Raw genomic sequence first — 20,610 nt, 5'->3', positions numbered from 1 at the left:
AATGAAATCTGGCTCCCATTCCACACATAGGGAGAAAAGTAGAAAACTTCTGGCAGATTTTCTGGGATGGATGACTTTTTGTTATGGTAACTGCTCTGTTGACTCCAGAACTTCTGAACTTGGTGAACCTAGGAAGCAGCAGCCCAGCTTCTTTCTGTGTTCCTGGTAGGTGGGCCCTGATGCCAGAGGGGGACAGTGAAGATAGAAGGACCTTGACTGTTTCAGGTCACAGTGCCATGATGATGATGGTGATAAGTACCTGATAGTAATGGTGATGGAGATAGTGATGATAGTGATGATGATGGTGGTGAGGGTGGGGATGATGATGGTGATGGTGATGATGATGGTGATGATGATGATGATGGTGGTGGTGATGATGATGGTGATGGTGATGATGATGGTGATGATGATGATGATGGTGATGATGATGATGATGGTGATGATGATGGTGGTGGTGGTGATGATGGTGATGGTGATGATGATGGTGGTGGTGGTGGTGGTGGTGGTGATGATGATGATGATGGTGGTGGTGGTGGTGGTGGTGATGTTGGTGATGGTGGTGGTGGTGGTGATGCTGCTGCAGGCCATGGGGACAGGGATCTGGGACTACTCACTGCTCCCGGCCCAACCACAGTCGATGAAGTCTTGCTCTGCGTGGCCCAAGCTGTTCCCTCCACAGGCCCTCACCAGTCACCCCCTGGCCTCCTCACCCCAGCATCTCTCTTGTTCTACTTCCCCCTCTGCCTCTCCCCCCTACTTCTTCTCTTTCCTCTCTCATAAATAAATAAAATCCCCCCGAAAAGTAAAAGATTGAGCATGAGGATGAAGGTGGACATTTTGAGCCTTTTAGACCTGGCTAGGAACACTCTCCTGTATGTATATCTTTGTCACCTTCCCCCTTGTGCTCATGGCTGCAGAGGTACATGACCTCCCAGGGAGGGAGAAGGCCCACGGTGCAGGGACTCTGGGGTCCTGAGTGACCACAGGAAGGCGTTCCATCTCCCATCTGAACAGCCACTCAGCGCTGTCATGTGGGGGAATCCATGGTGACATGCTACCGAACTTGGGGAGATACTTGGTAATTCAGCATAACGAAATATACCTGCTAAATGTTGAAATCACCAAGTTAACCTCAATAGTTATCAGCCTAGTAGCTTTAAAAATGACCAAAGGGGCACCTGGCTTCCTCAGTCAGTGGGACACGTGGCGCTGGATCTCGGGGTGGTGAGTTTGAGCCCCACATCGAACACAGAGTTTACTGAAAACACAAAACAAAAGGAAAAAAGCCCTTCCAAAGGGCCCAAATCAATTAGGCTCCAACAATTGAGCTGGTCGGTGGTGGGATGGATCCTCTGGCCTGTTCATCAGCCGCTGTGCCCTGAGCACTCAGATGAGGCAGGTGCTTCTCAGCCACCCGGGTTCTCCCTCTAGGAGCTCAGGGTCTAGAGAGAAGATGGACAAACATGAATGAAAAACGTGAATGAAAAGAGCAGTTGCTCCATAGGAAGAGAGCAGGGGCGACAGCTGGGTCCCGAGCTCCGGCAGGTGAGGGGTCTGACAAGGCCGTGCTCAGGTGACATTGAGATTTCCTGAGGCAGGCCAAGGAGACACCCCAGCACAAATCCAAGTATATGCAGCCAGCAGAGGGCACCACGCTGCAGAGGAGTGGAGGCCCAAGTTGATGTTGCCAGAGTGGAGGTTAGAAAGGAGGCCAGGGTGGCTGGAGGAAGCTGAGGAGGAGAGCAGAGAGGGAGAGGAGGAGGGGCAGGGCCTGGGGCAGGTGGACAGTCTCAGCGCCCTGCTCCTAGTGCTGGGTCACACCACATCTCCCCACAATCGGTGGCTTCGCCCACAAACACTCACTGGGGCACAGTCTCCGGGGATCAGGACCCCAGCAGTGCTCAGCTGGGGGCTCCTACCAGAGCCTCTCAGGAGGTTGGGGCTGTTGACAACACCAAGGCAGGACCTGCTTCACTTAGAACCCGAGCTCACTTAGGGGTGTTGGCAGGATTCAGTCCATCTCGAAGGCCTGAGTTCTTCTGTCTGTTGTTGGCCCTCGGTGCTAGGCCACGTGCACATGCCTGTGTCATGGTTCCACATAGGGGCTTGTTCCCCAGTGTGGGGATCTGAGAGAACACGGGTCAGGGTCAGCACGGGGCCGGGCACGGAGCTTTTCTAACCGAATCTCGGAAGGGGCTTTGGGTCGTGTTGCCATGTTCTGTGGAATGGAAGTGAATCACTACGTCCAGATCACACTCCAGGGGAGGGGGTTACACAAGGATGTGTACACAGGAGTTGGGGATCGGCGGGAGCCACTGAGGGGAGAAGGGGAAGACCCCTGCCGGGTCAGTGCCTTGCCCAGAATCAAGGACTTGTAGGAAGGCTGGACCAGGCACGAACCCAGATCTTTGAATGTCCTCAAAGTTGGGGCCCTGGATGCACCTCAGCATTCAGTGGGGGCTCTGGAAAAGGTCATGTTGAAGTAAGTGGCTACAGACATGGAGATGGTGTGGGGGTGAGGGTGAGCATTGATATCCTACAGGAGGCATTCCAGCACATTCTTGTCTGAGGAGGAGCCAGGTCACGGCAACCCACGGAGTGGCCCCCCATCCACATCACACCCATTGGAAAGGAGGTAATGGCTCGCAGCACAGGACAGGCAGACTCTAGGGGTAAGGGTGGATTCTGACCTTCAAGGGCCAAGGCTCCACCGCCTTCTTTAGGGTTTGCTCTGGAAATTAGGAAGCCTAAGATCTTGGGAAGCTATTGCCCATCCCTCTGTCGGAGGGGCTGCCCTCTTCTGGGTCTCCAGAGTGTGAGCCCTGGTGTACACACGTGCACAACATGCTGAGCGTCCACCTGCTCACACGCACACACGCGCACACACACACACACACACACACACACACACCAGTAGGGACTGTGGGGTGGAATCTGACCAGTAGCGGACTCAGAGAAGGTGAGAAGAGGAAGAAAATGTGGTTGGAGGTATTTCCTACATGGGACACCACTCCTCCAGTTTCATAGATATCATCCCACATATGCCTGGGACGTCTGGAGGAAGTCCGTGCTGGAATACTGTGCACTGGACAGACCAGGCACAGACCATCCCTGACAAGCACAGTGGCTTAGGCAGGGTCAGACCAGGTAAGAGTGGAGAGTTGTGTCTGACGCCGGGTGTGTTTCCAAGCTGGGGCCCTGGCTGCACCCAGACCTTGCCTGTGGGCTGTGGTGAGGGGTGCACTGTGTCACTGGGCACAGATGTGGCCTTGCATGCAGACCGGGGATGAGCAGCCGGCAGCCCAGAGCACTGTTGGTGGGGGTGTCAATCCAGGAGTGGACCCAGGTAGGGGATCCCAGGCAGTGAAGTCACTTCCTTGACCACAGACCCCAACAGAACTTGGAAGCCCCGTGACCAGGCACCCACATTCTACTGTAGTCCCATATCAGGGTCACTTGACTGGAGACATCCGATCGTGAAAGATGTTCTCTTGTTGCTTGCCTACTTCCTGGGGCTCTGGCTTCCAGAAACCCCAGGGTAAGGGCTTTTTCACCTGCTGCAGACATTGGCTCAAGGCTCGCCCCCGTTGCCTCAGGGCGTTTGGCACGAGGGGCCATAAGGTAATACAGAGAAGGCCGGGCCAGGCCAAGCCACCTCCCTGAGCCACCCCAGGGCAGCCCCATCCCCTCCTCTTGACTTTCTGGGAAGGAGGGATGTGTGGGGAGGTCCTGCCCCTGGGCTGGAGGACGTCACAGGGCAGCGGATGCCCTGGCGGTGCCTTCATGTTCACACCGACGTCATGGTGGATGGGGGTGGGGGGGGCGGGCGATGAGGATCCCTGAGGGCCTCTCACCTGTGCCAGAGTGAATCCAAGGCCCTGAGGCTGTGTCACGTTTCTCTCCGCGGTGGAGGGCTGTGCATCCTGTGGTGTGGTGTGTGTGTGGAGTGGAGTCCCTGGGTCCGAGGCCCAGCAAAGGTAGCCGCACAGGGCTCTGAGGCCTCGTGCCTGGCTGCCTGGCACTGTCTCGACAGAGCTCCCGACAGGAGACGGGGCAGGAGCTGGACGATGAGGGCCTCCGCGCTCCCTCCGTGAAGGACAGGAAGGTGCCCCGCACTGGCAACAGAGTCCAGCGCTGGCTCAGGGTGAGTGCAGGTGCTGGGCTGACCCACCCCCCAGGGCCCCGATGCAGCAAAAGGGCCTCAGGTCCCAGAAGCCAGCCTGCTAATGCCCTGGGCTCCCTCCCACAGTCCTGCTCCATCTGAATCTGCATCCTCATCTCCTCCCCAAACTTGCCCTCAGGGCCCTGCCCCTGCCTGGGCCAGATGCACCATCATTGTCCACGTATTTGTAGGAATATCAGAAAAGAGACTTGAAACCATGTCTCATCCCATTCAGCTAGAATCGTCTTGCACTGTGCTATGCATTTTGCTAACTAGTCCTCCGGGTGTCCCCTTTGGCCTAACAGTCCTTCCCCATCTTCTCCAATCTTGCACATGATCATGGTGAGTTGGGAGAGTTTTCCCCAAAGGGACATGGGGCTCATGGTACTGTGTCTCCTGCTTTGCCCTTTGGTTGTGAAAATCCACATCCCTGGGGCCCCTACAGAGTCAGGGGCAGGGGCCTCATTGTACAACATTCCAGAAGGCCAGTCGGTTACCACAGCCACTGAGGCCTTGACTGATGCAGGGCTTTGATGGGACTCCCCTCTGTGGCCAACTCACAGTGCTGCACTAAACATCCTACATGCCCTACTATCCTGAGCCCTCTCACCTAAGAAAATGTGTCTGTGCTCTCATGTCAAGAATGGGGTATGTTGTCAGAGATCACGGGATCGGTGCCGTTCATGCGGGGAGGTGGTGTCCATACTCAGCTAACAAGCTGACCTGACATAAAACATGTTCCGACATCATCGACTTCAATTCCTTGTATGGATGCCAAGGACCTTTTTTCTTTTTCCTGAAAGACTTACTGATTGGTCGATTGATTGATTGATTTGAGGGAGAGGCAGTGGGAGAGGGGGAGAAGCAGAGGAGAGACAGACTCCTCAAGCAGACTCTGCCCCTAAGTACGGAGCCCTACGAGGAGCTCGATCTCAAGACATTGAGATCGTGACTGAGCCAAAACCAAGAGTCTTAGGATTAACCCAATGAACCACCCAGGCACCTCATTGTTTTTTCTACTATGGGCCCTCTTGTCCCACCTGTTGCCATAAATCATTGAGATCTTGGGGATTTGGTCTGCGCTCCCACCCCCAACCCTCCTGGTGGCTACAGAGCTGAGTGCATGTCTCCTCCGTTTCACCTCAGGGTAAAAACAGCTCAGCCACAGAGAAGAATGAGACCCGCGAGCTCTGGACCAACCAGGCTGACCTGCTGGAGATGCCAATACCACCTGGTGCCCGCCTTCGTAGGCAGAGACCTCAGCCACATCTCCACATTCCTAGGCACGTACACAGCTTTTGCCACCACCCCGAGGTGCTGGACCTCTTCTTTACAACGTGAGCACCCTGCCCCTCCACAGCCCAGTGAGATCTGGCCACCGCCTGGTTGTGAGTCTTGGGAATGTCACCAAACTTCCTCGAGCCTCGCTTTGCTCCTCTGACTGGGGCAGACTTATTATAGGGACTCGGTGGTGTCCTTTAGGGAAAGTACACCTGGGGGCCTGGGCCTGCAGAAAGGCCTGCTAGAGGGGCTGTGGTTGTGCTCATTTATCATTGTCCTGCTCCTCACGAGGAATCCTCTGCCTCATCCCTCACTGTCACTATGGTCTCGAGCTGGGCTGTTTTGCCATTTGAAAGGGAGATTTGAGACTCCCTCTGGGGTCCGTGTCCTGGGTGAAACCAGAGCAGGGATGCCTGGGGCTGAGCAGGGGGCCCAGGCCCACTCAGATATCTGGGATGGGGTGGTTGGGGCCCTTCCATTCATCAAGCATTCAGGAAGCCCCACTCAGTGCAGGCACTTCCCTAGATGCTGACTGACCCCTGCACAGAGCAGACAGCGCCCCAGGGCTCCAGACTAGTCGGGGGTCAGACAGTGACGCTAGACATGATGAGAAGTGGCGTCCACAGGACATTTCATGTGGTGCCCCTCTGGCCTCCTCTAGATATGGGGGCATTCCCTCTACTTCGGATGAGCTCGGCGGAGGCCTGGAGCAGCGGAACATGTGAGTGAGCTTCGGCTACTGCAGGAGGGAATTCCCTCCCCAGGAGGGCAGCGAGGGGACTGTGAGATGGGGGGCTGCTGGGCCCTCATCCCACACATCTGCGGCTCCTGTTTTAGGAATCTGGGAAAAAGGGGAGCTGTGGGTGGGCTGTGGGCACTGTGGGAGAGCAGAGGGGGCTGGAGGACAGCTTCAGCCCCTAAGAGAGTCAATGCCCATCCCTGCCCCCTCCCAGCCCTGTCTCTACCCCACTCCCGGGACCCACAACAAGGAGTGTGGGGCCATGACACTCAGCGATCTGGTGGAACCTGGACACTGGGTGCTCAGCAGGTGCTCAGGAGACCCAGTGAGAGCTCAGGGACAGACGTCCCCCACCCTGTGGGAGATGAGTGTGAGTGGAAAGAGACCCACTCATGGCACCTAGTGAATGAGGCAGCATTAGGCACCGGAGGTAAAGCTGGAGGTATTGGGAGGGTCCTGGGAAGGCCTGGCACGAGACAGAGTCCCTTTGCTCCCTCCTTGGCTGGATATTCACAGAGCAGTGATGTGTGCAGTGAGGGCAATGAACAGGCCCGACACCGCCCCTCCCTGGCCACATGCAGTTGAATCCAAGTGGCAAGTGGGCAAGGACACAGACTGACGAGTGTGCCCGGACTCCCCCAACAAGGACAGAAATGGCCACACCATTGATCAAGGGCTCCCCCTCACAAAGGCTTTTGGCAGCCTGTCCTCTGTGACCAGGCCTGTGTCAGGCAGTCCTTCCAGATCACAGGTGGACAAGGAGTAGGCCCGGTCTCTGACATTCAGGGGTTCCCTGGGACATCTGTGTGGGAGGGTGCTTTGTCCTCTGACTCCCTGCCTACCTGTCTGTCCCCAGGGCCATCTCCTCCATCCTGGGCACATGGCTGGACCAATATCGCCAGGATTTTTTCCAGCCCCCAGACTTTCCCTGCCTGAACGTGCTGCTCAAGTACATGGGCCTCCATATGCCAGGCTCGGACCTGGAACGCCGTGCCCAGCGTCTGCTGTCACAGCTGCAAAGCCTGGAGCCCCCGGAGCCAGAGGCTGGGGGTGAGGAGGGCCGGGGGTGCCTGGCGAGGGCCCGTGGAGGGGACCGGGCGGGCCACGCAGAGCAAGCCTCCATAGAGTGCGGTTGGGCCGGGAGCAGTGCGTAGTCCCAGATCCCTGTCCCCATGGCCTGCCGTCCGGGGAGACCTCCCAGGGATCGGATCCTGGCCTCAGACAGCACTGAGCGGGGGGAAAAGTTTCCTTCACTTAGGAGGGACGTGGGAAGCCCATCAGGCCGACGATACTTTCTCTTCTTGGAGCTACAGCACCGGCCCCGGAGCGAGATCCGGAAGGAGCGCAAGAACTGGGCCCAGCTCCCGCTGTGGCCCCTGCTGTCGCCTCAGAGCCCCCGCGGGCCGAGCCCGTCCCTGCTGCGGGGGCTCAGCCACTAGGGAGAGCAGGGGCGCCCCCTGCCCCGTGGGCGCCGGCACAGGTGCTAGTCAGAGCGCTCGTTCACGCTCCTCCGCTGGAAGAGCCACCCGCACCGATGCCCGACCCGGAGGTCGAGCAGGGTCCAGGCCCTGGTCCTGGGGTCGCCGCCGGGCCCGAGCAGCCCCCTGCCCCAGTGGAGCAACCAGCCCCGGCCCCCGAGCAGCAGCTCGTGCTGGCTACAGCCCCGAAGGACGGCTTCCCCTCCCCTGGCATTGCATTCTTTGTAGTGTTTCTGGTCTGTATGCACCTGTATAATGGCTTCCTGTACTTTGTTCGTTAAATAAAGTAGAATCTGAGTTTACATAACATTTTACTCTGATCCTTTTCTTTTCCTTTTTTTTTTTTAATAGAGATTTTATTTACTGATTTGACAGAGAGAGAGAGCGTGCGACAGCAGGAACACAAGCAGGGGGAGTGGGAGAGGAGAAGCAGGCTTCCCGCTGAGCAGGCAGCCTGCTGTGGGGCTGGATCCCAGGATCCTGGGATCATGACCTGAGCAGAAGGCAGAAGCTTAAGGACTGGAGCCACCCAGGCGCCCCTCTGATCCTTTTCAATTGTATATCCAGGTGCCATGAGGTACACTCAGAGTGTTGCTCAACCATTCACTTCTAGAACATTCCCATCACAGAGACCACTGCTCTTCTCCCTGTCTCTGATGTTTACCTGTTCTGGGATTTTCCTGTGCCTGGAATCCTACAATATGGCCTTTTGTGTCTGGTTACAGAACAGAAGAGTGATTCATAATGTTTTTCACTTTTTTATAAAAATAACATTTTTATTACAAAGGAATGTTCCTGACAATGCAAAGATCCTGGGAAGCCGCAAAATGAAGTCTTTTCATTATGTGGGATAGGTTCCCATTTATAAGGATGCCTCGAAAGGCAGAAACCACAAGAGAAATGTCTGGGTCCTTGAGACACCTTTAAATTCTTTCATTTTCCTGAATAGACCACGTTTATCTTATTGTAATGTGCATATTATAAAAATGTTAAAATCTCACATGAAATCTTCCCATTTACTACTAATATATTTGGTACTAAAGTAAACAGTTCTTTAGGTATTAGCCAGATTATGTTTATTTAGTAAAATAATCATTTGAATATGAAGAAAAGAAGACACATTCCTTCTCCCAAGAAATAATCACCCTTAACACATGAGTCCATCTTCTAGTCCTTTCCCTCTGAGTGCAGTTGAGCCATTTATACGGATTTGCCTCTCAGAATTACACTGAAAAGTACATCCGTGCCATAAATCTCTGTTTCTTTAGGCCCGATTCCTAGAGGAACAGATGGAACCCCCTTGAGCCACATTTCTGGAGTATTGGCCGCAGACTCCTCTATCTATGCTCTCTTTATTAAGGTGGAGCCTTGTTTGGGAAAGGAGGGACCCCGGAGACTCGAGATGAGCCCTGAAATCATGAGGAGGACAAGCCGGCAGTGAGGCCGTCAGGGTCCCCGGCAGTGACCCACAGAGCAGGGAAGAGCCTGCCCACAGCCCCCTCATGGGTCCTCCCCCACAAGCATCCCTGCCCTGAGTCCTGGGACACACCTCCCGCAGGCCCGTCCCGGGACGCGCCCCAGCCGCTCCAGCCCCTCGTGCGCCATAACTCAGCTTCTAACTCGAGCAACCAGGCCGTGCTCCAGGCAGCCGAGGGCTGCATGTCGGGCCCCTCCTGTCTGCTTGCGCCCTGGCCATCCTGGCTGGCACCCATCGTCTCAGGGAGGAACCTCGGATGGCAGCGCGGGTCAGTGAGTTACAGACGTGCGTTCATCCGGATGTAGGGTTAGTGGCGACAGCGAGAACCACTGGCACCTCTGTGAGCACGAGAGACCTTTAGAAAGCACACTGGGTGCCCATGGGAGCTGCAGGATGGACTGAGCCTCAGCGAGAGGCGTTGGCACTGGGCATAGCCCCTCCACAGCCCTCAGGCTCCTCCAGCAGTGACCCCCTGCCCCTGCCTGCCCCAACCGTGGTGTCCCTCAAGTTCAGCTTGTGCGAGAGAGGGGGCTGCACTTCCCGCTCAAGACACCATGTGAGGAGAAGGGGGAGACCCCTGTCCTCCCCCAGCGGCAGGTGAGGGGGAGTCCACTTCACCTGAACCTGTATGGGAGGCCATGGCCAGTCACCCCTGTCCTCTCTGCCCCAAGATGGAGCTCCCTAGGCACAGAAGACAGATCCTCAGAGAGAGAACACTGGGGGCTCTCCCTGCAGGAAGAGAGAGAAACACCATTGGCTGGGGAGCAGGGGAGAGAGGAGAGCTCTGAGCACGAGGGGGAGGGCGGCCACAAGCTGGGGCGCTGCCCTATTGGTCAGGGGCACAGGCTCTGTGTGGGCTTGTACGGGGTGGCCAGGCTTCATCCTCCCGAGGTTTCCATCAAACCAAATTCACCTCCAGAAAATACTTTCAACACCAACCACCAAAAGCCTCTGGGATCCTGGCAGCCAAGGAGGCCCGAGTTGCCATGTACCAATGATTACACGGTGGGGGCAGACGGGGGACAGGCATGATGGAGCTGAGGGCAGCTCCTTTTGTCTGCTATGGAGGGATAGAGCCCCATCTCAAGGCACCCCAACATTTGTTCCCAAGCCAGGTGACAGTTCAGGGAGCTCCAGGCTGCCAGTGTCCACACTGGGGATTGTCCATGCCCAGGACACAAGCTCTGGGTGATGTGCAGTCCCAGGGCTTGCCTGGGTCTGATGGGGGCGCACCAGTGTTGTGGGATCCCAGCTGAGCGACGTGTCACCCATACGGGAGGTGACGAAGGCTTTCTGGAAGGACAATTGAATCAGGGGGAGCCGGGCTTGCCGGGCAGAGGGGACAGACTGAGGCAGAGGCCCAGAGCCCATGGCCCCAGCGGGCTCACAGTGGCCTAACTTAAACAGGTACAGCTAAGGATTACTGAGTGTCTTTTGAGAACATGAATCATGTCAGTCAATCTGCAAAGTGCTGCATTCACCCATGGAGCCCACCAGGTAGTGACGTCCCTTTCCCATTATTGGTGCTCCTCTGAGTGGGGATGAGGCTGGATATGAGGCTGCGGCTGGCATGAGCACCACCTGGGGGTCTCCCTACAAGACTGCAGTAGGTCTTCCTTCTCCTCTCTTGTCTTCTCCAACTACCTGTGTGCCAGGACAGGTACTTCCTTCTAAGACTTTAGCAATTTCACCGACAGGAGCGGGCGAGAGGCAGGGAAGCGAAGTCAGGTCTCCAAAGATTGGCCCAGAAACGCATACACACGGAAGGGCGGCTTCATGGGCTAGGGCAGTTGCTATAGCACGTTCTAGGACAGTGGGAGTGGGGAGGGCGCCGGCTTCAGTGCGGGGCGAGGCCCGCAGAGATGGGGGCAGAGCCTAGAGCTCAGCTGGTCCTTGCTGCTCTCTTTATGGCCTGGGGGACATCTGTTGGAGTTTCTCTACAAGGCTGTTGGAATTCTCAGGCCCAGACTCTCCCCTGTGTGTCCTCCTGCTCACAGGGTCGGGATCCTGGCCATGGACAAGTCCTGCAAGGGCAGCAGCCATGCCATCCTCATTGCTGTTTCTCAGCCCTGGCAAGGTCAGGGGGATACACTCCTGGACTGGGATCTGGTTCGGGTGTGCAAAGGATCCCTTCATAACTGGCTCAGGCCTGTGGGCCCCAGACGAAGCAGGTGCCTGCCCAGCCTCTCAGCAAGGGTGGGCTTCTGAAGACAGTGAAGGGTCTTCCTGTTTTGATGGTGTGTATCCAGGCTCGGCGGGACCCTGCTCTTCACCCCTGTTTGCAAGTGGGCCAACTGTGGGGAACTCTTCTAGGACCTGAATGTCGACCTTCCTCTTTCAGTGTCCCCAGGGCCCCTGCGTATGTGCCCAAGCCAGTGAACCCCTCTGCAAGGAAACTGGGGCATGCTCCTCATCACTGGATCTCTAGAGCTGCACTACCCAGCATGGTAGCCCCCAGCCCAATGGGCCTGCTTCTGTATCAGTGAGCCCTGTTTCAAGTGTGCGTCCACTCTGGGTGCCAGTGGCCAGCATGTTGGACAGTGCAGAGAGAAGAGCTCCCCCCTCTCGGATGCTGTCCTGGGCGGCGGCTTTGAGTCCAGCACAAGGTTCAGAAACGGAGAGTAGCAACCTCCATGTGATTTGCCTCCTCTTTCGGTCTCTTTAATGCTATCTCTTTCGTAGTCAGGAGCTCCTTTTGTAGCTCTTTCCCATTCCCGCTTTCAGGACTCTCACCCTGAAGTACCTGGTCTCATCCAGGCAGCTGCGGTCATTGGGTTCCCAGTGTCCATAAAATCCCTCTGCAGCCCCTCTCACGCGCTTTCCTAGCCCTGCCCTGGGTTCTGAATGCCAAGCTGCGCCCTAATGTGCTGAGCAAGCCTGAATGCCAAGGTAGCAGGGCTGGGAGTCCGGAGAGCTGGGCGCCCCCTGCTGGAGCGGCCGCAGGAGTGCTGGCTCTTCCCTGGGCACTCCCTGCACAGGAACTTTCCTGCCTTGCGTGGCTCTGGACATGCGTTATTCCTTCCAGCTCTGCATTTCGTTCCAGCAGGCGTCTGCTTCCAGAAACTCTCTCGTCATGGACTCCAGAGAAGGGACTGAGTACAAGGTCATGCTAAAGTAGAGAACTGGGCGTGTGGAACAGGTGCACAGATGAAGCTGGGAAGGCAGAGAAGTTCACGTATACTTTGTTGCTTTCCTATGTGTTTATTACCACCGCCTGAGACTTTTTTTTTTTAACTGAAAGGCACAGGCAAGGTTTGGTGGTTGTGCTAGAAGGAAAAAGCCTTATAAAGGCAAAAGGGAAGCCGTCCAGGAAGCTGCCCACTTTTGAGGTGCAGATCTCACGACAGGACTGTCTTGAGTGGAGGGGTTGGGGGAGAGGAAGGGTCACCTTTGCCCTCCTGTTCCGTGAGACCTGAGACAACCGGCTCCTCCCTCGGCCCAGGTCTGTGGGACTCGGACTGTTCCTCCCTGGAGACCTGGACTCTTCCCCTTCCCTTTGCATGATTTCCCTGTGCAGGGCACCTGACCCCGAAAACTGCCCAGCCCGTCACCCAGGTGAAATGGCTCTGTGTGCTGACAGATCACACCCTCCGCACAGAGCAGCAAACAGACCTCAGTACCTTGGGCGTCTGGCCTCTGAGCATTGTAGGGGTCAAGGTCATCTTCCCAGGGCCCCAGACGCGCCCACACAGCCACCCTGCTGAGCCCCTCTTCCATCCATCGCTGTGACCCCTGTGGACTCCTGCTTGTGCTACAGATTCGGTCCCTGCTCATCGCAACCCCCAGCCTGGGCCTCCGAGGAGCTGCGGCCTGCCCACTGCTGGGGGCTTCAATCAGCCCTGAGGCCGACAGCAGCGCCACCTGTCGGCTCCTCCGGGAACACGCGTCCCTCCCAAGTCAGCTAATGGAAGGGGGTAGCTCCTTCCTGAGCTGTGTGGACTTAGAAGGAGCTTTGGTGAATAAGCTTCCCATTTAACGTTGGAAGCTCTAGAGTCTTTAATTCAAAATCAATTAATTGACGTATACTGTGTACATTAAGCAATTTTTACTACCAGTTGTTTTAAAAATATGTTTACCTAAAATAAAGAGCCTCCCAGGCCAAGAAAGCTCTTAAACTATTCTGAGGCAATGACCCCAGTGACGGCCACTAAGGTCATCCTCCCTGTCATAGAGTCTTAGTCATGCAAAGTCTCCGCAGGTGTAGTGTTTGCCATCTGGCCTTACAGTCTTTCCCCGCATTTCTCGTCCTAAGTTCGGTCCTCCCTCTTCAAGGGGTCATGGGAACAATACTGCCCGAGGTCTTGCATGATGACTTGAATGCCAAGACTTTTATTCCGTATAAATCAGGTTTTCTAGCTATAAAATCCGTGGCTCACAGTTTCTTCCCTTCAGTGTCTTTCCATACATTCTTCCATTTTCTTCTGACACAAAATATGGCACTCAGAAATGTGGATGACATTCTAATTTCCTGTCCTTTATAGGTCATTTGCTCCATTTTTTCTAGATGCCCAAGGATTCCCTTTTTCTTTAAAATTTCATTAAATTTTACATTTTAATTTTAACTGGATTTTTCTCTCAATGATTTTACTAGACGATGTCCTGCCGTCTGTCATTCTGACTCAGTGCACAGGGTGCTCTGTGAATACACAGGTTGAAAGCATTACTTTGTTTCCAGGAACATTTCTGACCTATGACTTTTAACACTTTTGTGTCTTTGCCTTGGTTTTCTCGCAGGCACTCCAATTATTCATTTTCTCCCCTTATGCTCACATTTTGACATTCTCTCTCAGATCTTGTCATCTCTTGCTTAGTTTCTTTTTCGCGTTTTCCTCCTCTCGGCTTCCATTCTCACACAGCGCTGTCTGCGGGCTTGCTTTCACTACTTCACATTTCATTTACAAGGTGACCTTTCAATATGCTTCTTCTTCTTCCCTGAGGCCTGTCCTTCCATGCCTGAGCTTTTCTAATTCTAATTTATGGTGTCATTCAATATCCTGTATCGTTTTCTTAATGCTTTTTACTTCGTTTTTGAGCAAAGCCCATCAAAGTAGATGAAGTGTGTCAGGAAACAGTGCTTTCCTTCTGGGCAGTGGCCCTATTCTGCACTCCCTCCCCTTTTCCCCTACAGCCCCACTGTCTGGGATTCAACAGCAGGGCTCTCCTGTCAGGAAACTTGTTTTCTTGGATTTGTGGGAAGCCCTATGACTCAGAGAGACCTTCTAGCCTCACAGAGCTCTCTCTCCTATTGTTGCTGTGAAGTGCTCAAAACCAGGGCAGCTTGCTTCTGGAGTTGTTCTAGCTGTGTCCCCCACCCCTCCTTCGTAGGGCTCTGCTCTCTTGCTGCTTCTGCTGCAACTGTCCTTCTCATCTGGGTTCTGCTCTTTAATGTAGCGAGCAGCCTGCACAACTCAGAAGGGACACTGGCTTCATCTTCCCTAAATCTGTAGCCACGCCTTACATGGTTATCTATGCTCTGATTCATTTAACGTCAAAGCCATTTTCCATTATATGCATGTTTTTACATGATTGCATTTTAGAATTTCTTCTTGGCTTCTTTTTAATTAGTATTTTATTCTTATACTTAATCATTTTTAGTTTTTTATTTTAGTCATGGATTTTCTTTGATTTTTGTATTTATATTTGAGTTTTCTGATTTTAGAGTTGTCAATTTTCACTCCATTTATTTTATTTAAAAAAAAATAGAATAGATTTACTTATTTAGCAAATACAATCTTCTCTGCTAGGTTTTTGGAAAATAAAAGAGAAAAATAGAAGATGAAGGTCACAGCTGAAAGAAACTTACAGTCTTAGGCAAACCTTATATATTACAATGTCAAAAGCATTGGTAAAAAGTCTACAAATGGAGTTCTATGGAGGTGACAGTTCCTGATGAAGCTGATGAAGATTTCATGTAAGGGGCAACACGAGACTCTCCAAAAGAGAAGAAAGGGAAGGATATTTGGCGTATGTGCAATGTCTGAATGTTATCGTTTTATTTATTTTGGAGTTGTCTATTTTCAGAAGTATATGGTTTTATTATGGCAGTTTATTTTAGTGCTTACATGGCTGTGATTTTATTCTAGTTCTCTAGACTCCTAGTCACGTAAGATCAGAATCAAGTACTTCATCAGCAATGGCTTTGGCGAGTATCTGGTACAGGCTCCAGGCTCCCCCGTCGGATCCTGAGTATGTCACAGAGCCTCCAGGTATCATCTTAAACGCTAAATTTTGTGTTATTGAATTGGATGAGTTCTTCAATATTTTGGATATGAACCCTTTTTCAGTTAGGTAGTTTGCAAATATTTTCTCCCACTCAGTATGTTGTCTTTTCAATGTGTTGATGATCGGTGATTTCCTTTGCTGTGCAGAAGCTTTTTAGTTTGGTGTAGTCCCAGCTGTTAGTTTTGCTTTGTAGCCTTTGCTTCTGGTGTTAAATCCGAAAATCAGTATCAAGAATGATATCAAGAAACATTCTTCCAAAAACATTGTGTGTTAAGGTGAACAAATGAATAGATATATTCTGACACCTCTGTGCTCCATACTTTTAATAGATTCTTGGCTGGCTCAGTGGGCACAGCATCTGACTCTTGATCTCAGAATCTTGAGTTCAAGCCCCGTTTTGGTCATGGAGCCCATTAAAAAAAGGGGGGTTGTTAAGAGCATTCTGCCCCATTTTCATGTAGGCATATTATGGGTGTAGCTCTTTTGTTGAAGTCTGCTACCTTTTGACGTCCTTTTTGTGGATGGGGTTGGACAGGCATCCAGTTGCATTCCTTTGCTTGTGGCTGCCCAGTGTTTCCAACACCACTTATTGTGCAGACTGTCGCTCCCCTATTTTATATTCTTGGAGTTTTGTTGTAAATTAATTGACGAATTAATTGTCGATTTCTTTCTGGGCTTTGCAGTCTGTTCCATTGATCTGTGTGTCTGTCTGTATGTCAATACCATACCGTTTTGATTTCTACAACTTTGTAATACACTTAGACATCAGAAAGCATGATGCTTCCAGTTTTGTTCTTTCACAAGATGGCTTTGGCTACTCAGGGCTTTCTGTGGTACTCTTCACTTTGTAGGATTATTTGTTCTATTTCTGGAAATGCCATTACATGTTGGTAGGGTGAGCACTGAATGTTTAGATTGCTTTACATAATGTGGACCTTTTGATTACATATATTCTTGGGATCCATTAGCGTGGGAAGCCTTCTGACTTAATTCTGTCTTCCTCAAATTCTTTCACTAATGATTTATGGTTTTCAGTATACAGGTCTTTCACCTCTTGATGAAAATAATTCCTAAGGATTTTAGTCTTTTTCAGTGATTATTAATTAAAAATGATTTTCTTAATTTCTCTCTATGATAGCTTCTTATTGGTGTGTCGAGATGAAACTCATTTTTATATGTTGAATCTGTGTCCTTCAGCTTTACTGAATTCATCTGTTAGTTCTGTGAGTATTTTTATAGAGTCATTAGGGCTTCAATATATCATATCATGTTCCCCTAATAAGTGAAAAATTAACTGGGAATATAAGTCGATGCCATGTAACTTAGAAGAAAGGATACAGATATGCTCAGTGATAGTTTTCAAATTCTCTAAAATGTTTTGTGATTAATGTAATCAAAGGAATCCATAAATATGGCTTGTTTTCATGTACTGTTTTCTTTAAGCCGGATGTATAGAGCTGTGGCGTGGACCAATTATTCCCAATACTTTCCCAACCTACACCCTGTGCGTTTTGGGAGGCCTCCACGGTTCTCTCTACTTTCTTCTGTTCTGGAACTCAGTGCCTGACTCAGCTGCTCAGAAAATACTTCTCGAAATAGTGCACTTGGGAAGAAGCCTATTTCTTCATAGATCACCTAGAAACGCTGAATTGTACAGAATTGTTTTTGATCTCTCCGGGAATCCTTGAAGATGTCCCAGGTGGAATGTGGCTTGTTTCACAGACAGATCAGGGAGCCCCGCAGCGCTCCTGCAGTGCCTCCTGTGGCCACCAGAGGGGGGTGTGTGCTCTCAACAAGGACCCTGCTCGGAGAGTCCACAGAAGTCCCAAGTGAATCTCCTCTGGGACTTCCTTTACAATCAGGCAATTGCTTCCGGATGATTTATTCTAAAGTCTTTGGGATCTACTGACAACTCAACTTGTTACTGACAAGTAACAACCTAAGGTCCTACAGTGACTAAATCGTGTTCCTTCTTACATGTGCAGATACAGGAAATTATAAATGAATGAATGAAGGTGGACCTTCACCTCACGTGGGACAGAAAATGAACCCCAAATGGATCACAGACCTGAATTTAAGAGCTGAAGCTATAGACCTCTGAGAAGAAAGCATTAGAAGAACTCCCCCTCACCTTAGATTTGGCATCTGTTTCTCATGGATGACCCCAGAATCAACAAGTGGAAGAACAGAGACATGGGTAAGTTGGTCCCCAACAGGACTGTCTGTCCTCTTGGCTCCCCATGTGCTCCAGGCTCCAGGCAGGACCTGTACCAGTCATTTCTTTCTACAACCCATGTAGCAGTAGCCGTTACGTTCTCCGTTTTAGGGATGGGGTCTGTAGCTTCACAGCCCCGCCTGGCGTCACCCAGCTACCAAGAGGCTGAGCAGGGGCTAGAACTGCTGACTCTCTGCCATTGGACTCTGTGCTCCATCGAAACAGCTCCTCCCTGGAACTCAGGTGTGCAAACTCCACATCCAAACCCCGAGGCCTGGGGACCTCACTGAACTCAGGGGGCAGTGGTGCCCGCTCTGACTGGGGCTGGGCCTGGGCCTGTTGTCTGACGACGGCAGGCCTTGGCCCTGAGGCTCTCCCAGTACCAGCCAGCCTTCATCTGGGCAGGAGGAGGTTTCTCCCTGGCACCAAGCACAAAGCTTCATGTAACCTCAGACCTGAGAAGTCCCTTCTGAAGCATCTGGATGCAGCCTTCTTGTCAGGTGGGGCCCCCAGGGGTGGCAGGAACCTGGAGTCAAATCCCGCCTCGGCCTCACTGTGGAACACGGAAGTCGGAAGTTCCTTAAAGCCTGGATTCCCTTATTAGTCAAAAGGGGACAGCATTTCTACCTTCCTCGTGGAATTGTTATTGGGATTGAATGACATGATTCACGTTCTCAAAAGACACTCAGTAATCCTTAGCTGTACCTGTTTAAGTTAGCCCACTGTGAGCCCGCTGGGGCTATGGGCTCTGGGCCTCTGCCTCAGTCTGTCCCCTCTGCCCGGCAAGCCCGGCTCCCCCTGATTCAATTGTCCTTCCAGAAAGCCTTCGTCACCTCCCGTATGGGTGACACGTCGCTCAGCTGGGATCCCACAACACTGGTGCGCCCCCATCAGACCCAGGCAAGCCCTGGGACTGCACATCACCCAGAGCTTGTGTCCTGGGCATGGACAATCCCCAGTGTGGACACTGGCAGCCTGGAGCTCCCTGAACTGTCACCTGGCTTGGGAACAAATGTTGGGGTGCCTTGAGATGGGGCTCTATCCCTCCATAGCAGACAAAAGGAGCTGCCCTCAGCTCCATCATGCCTGTCCCCCGTCTACCCCCACCGTGTAATCATTGGTACATGGCAACTCGGGCCTCCTTGGCTGCCAGGATCCCAGGGGCTTTTGGTGGTTGGTGTTGAAAGTATTTTCTGGAGGTGAATTTGGTTTGATGGAAACCTCGGGAGGATGAAGCCTGGCCACCCCGTACAAGCCCACACAGAGCCTGTGCCCCTGACCAATAGGGCAGCGCCCCAGCCTGTGGCCGCCCTCCCCCTCATGCTCAGAGCTCTCCTCTCTCCCCTGCTCCCCAGCCAATGGTGTTTCTCTCTCTTCCTGCAGGGAGAGCCCCCAGTGTTCTCTCTCTGAGGATCTGTCTTCTGTGCCTGGGGAGCTCCATCTTGGGGCAGAGAGGACAGGGGTGACTGGCCATGGCCTCCCATACAGGTTCAGGTGAAGTGGACTCCCCCTCACCTGCCGCTGGGGGAGGACAGGGGTCTCCCCCTTCTCCTCACATGGTGTCTTGAGCGGGAAGTGCAGCCCCCTCTCTCGCACAAGCTGAACTTGAGGGACACCACGGTTGGGGCAGGCAGGGGCAGGGGGTCACTGCTGGAGGAGCCTGAGGGCTGTGGAGGGGCTATGCCCAGTGCCAACGCCTCTCGCTGAGGCTCAGTCCATCCTGCAGCTCCCATGGGCACCCAGTGTGCTTTCTAAAGGTCTCTCGTGCTCACAGAGGTGCCAGTGGTTCTCGCTGTCGCCACTAACCCTACATCCGGATGAACGCACGTCTGTAACTCACTGACCCGCGCTGCCATCCGAGGTTCCTCCCTGAGACGATGGGTGCCAGCCAGGATGGCCAGGGCGCAAGCAGACAGGAGGGGCCCGACATGCAGCCCTCGGCTGCCTGGAGCACGGCCTGGTTGCTCGAGTTAGAAGCTGAGTTATGGCGCACGAGGGGCTGGAGCGGCTGGGGCGCGTCCCGGGACGGGCCTGCGGGAGGTGTGTCCCAGGACTCAGGGCAGGGATGCTTGTGGGGGAGGACCCATGAGGGGGCTGTGGGCAGGCTCTTCCCTGCTCTGTGGGTCACTGCCGGGGACCCTGACGGCCTCACTGCCGGCTTGTCCTCCTCATGATTTCAGGGCTCATCTCGAGTCTCCGGGGTCCCTCCTTTCCCAAACAAGGCTCCACCTTAATAAAGAGAGCATAGATAGAGGAGTCTGCGGCCAATACTCCAGAAATGTGGCTCAAGGGGGTTCCATCTGTTCCTCTAGGAATCGGGCCTAAAGAAACAGAGATTTATGGCACGGATGTACTTTTCAGTGTAATTCTGAGAGGCAAATCCGTATAAATGGCTCAACTGCACTCAGAGGGAAAGGACTAGAAGATGGACTCATGTGTTAAGGGTGATTATTTCTTGGGAGAAGGAATGTGTCTTCTTTTCTTCATATTCAAATGATTATTTTACTAAATAAACATAATCTGGCTAATACCTAAAGAACTGTTTACTTTAGTACCAAATATATTAGTAGTAAATGGGAAGATTTCATGTGAGATTTTAACATTTTTATAATATGCACATTACAATAAGATAAACGTGGTCTATTCAGGAAAATGAAAGAATTTAAAGGTGTCTCAAGGACCCAGACATTTCTCTTGTGGTTTCTGCCTTTCGAGGCATCCTTATAAATGGGAACCTATCCCACATAATGAAAAGACTTCATTTTGCGGCTTCCCAGGATCTTTGCATTGTCAGGAACATTCCTTTGTAATAAAAATGTTATTTTTATAAAAAAGTGAAAAACATTATGAATCACTCTTCTGTTCTGTAACCAGACACAAAAGGCCATATTGTAGGATTCCAGGCACAGGAAAATCCCAGAACAGGTAAACATCAGAGACAGGGAGAAGAGCAGTGGTCTCTGTGATGGGAATGTTCTAGAAGTGAATGGTTGAGCAACACTCTGAGTGTACCTCATGGCACCTGGATATACAATT

At 52.5% G+C, this 20,610-nt stretch overlaps 1 protein-coding gene across 1 annotated transcript; it reads left to right on the top strand.

Moving 5' to 3' along the window:
* Positions 1 to 508: 508 nt before the first annotated feature.
* LOC135363792 (ral guanine nucleotide dissociation stimulator-like) lies at positions 509 to 7,453 on the top strand. The gene is made up of 5 exons (XM_064585810.1): positions 509 to 622; positions 4,034 to 4,144; positions 5,309 to 5,499; positions 6,105 to 6,164; positions 7,039 to 7,453. The coding sequence occupies exons 1-5, from the start codon at positions 509 to 511 to the stop codon at positions 7,334 to 7,336; spliced, it is 774 nt and encodes a 257-aa protein (XP_064441880.1). The 3' UTR covers positions 7,337 to 7,453.
* The last annotated feature ends 13,157 nt before the right edge of the window (positions 7,454 to 20,610 follow it).

This window comes from Mirounga angustirostris, unplaced genomic scaffold (assembly GCF_029215605.1).
Source record: "Mirounga angustirostris isolate CCGP_5_RB_7025 unplaced genomic scaffold, mMirAng1.0.hap1 SCAF_3, whole genome shotgun sequence".
Lineage (NCBI taxonomy): Eukaryota > Metazoa > Chordata > Mammalia > Carnivora > Phocidae > Mirounga > Mirounga angustirostris.
Note: the sequence above shows the minus strand (reverse complement) of the source record. Positions and strands in the feature narration are given on the sequence as shown.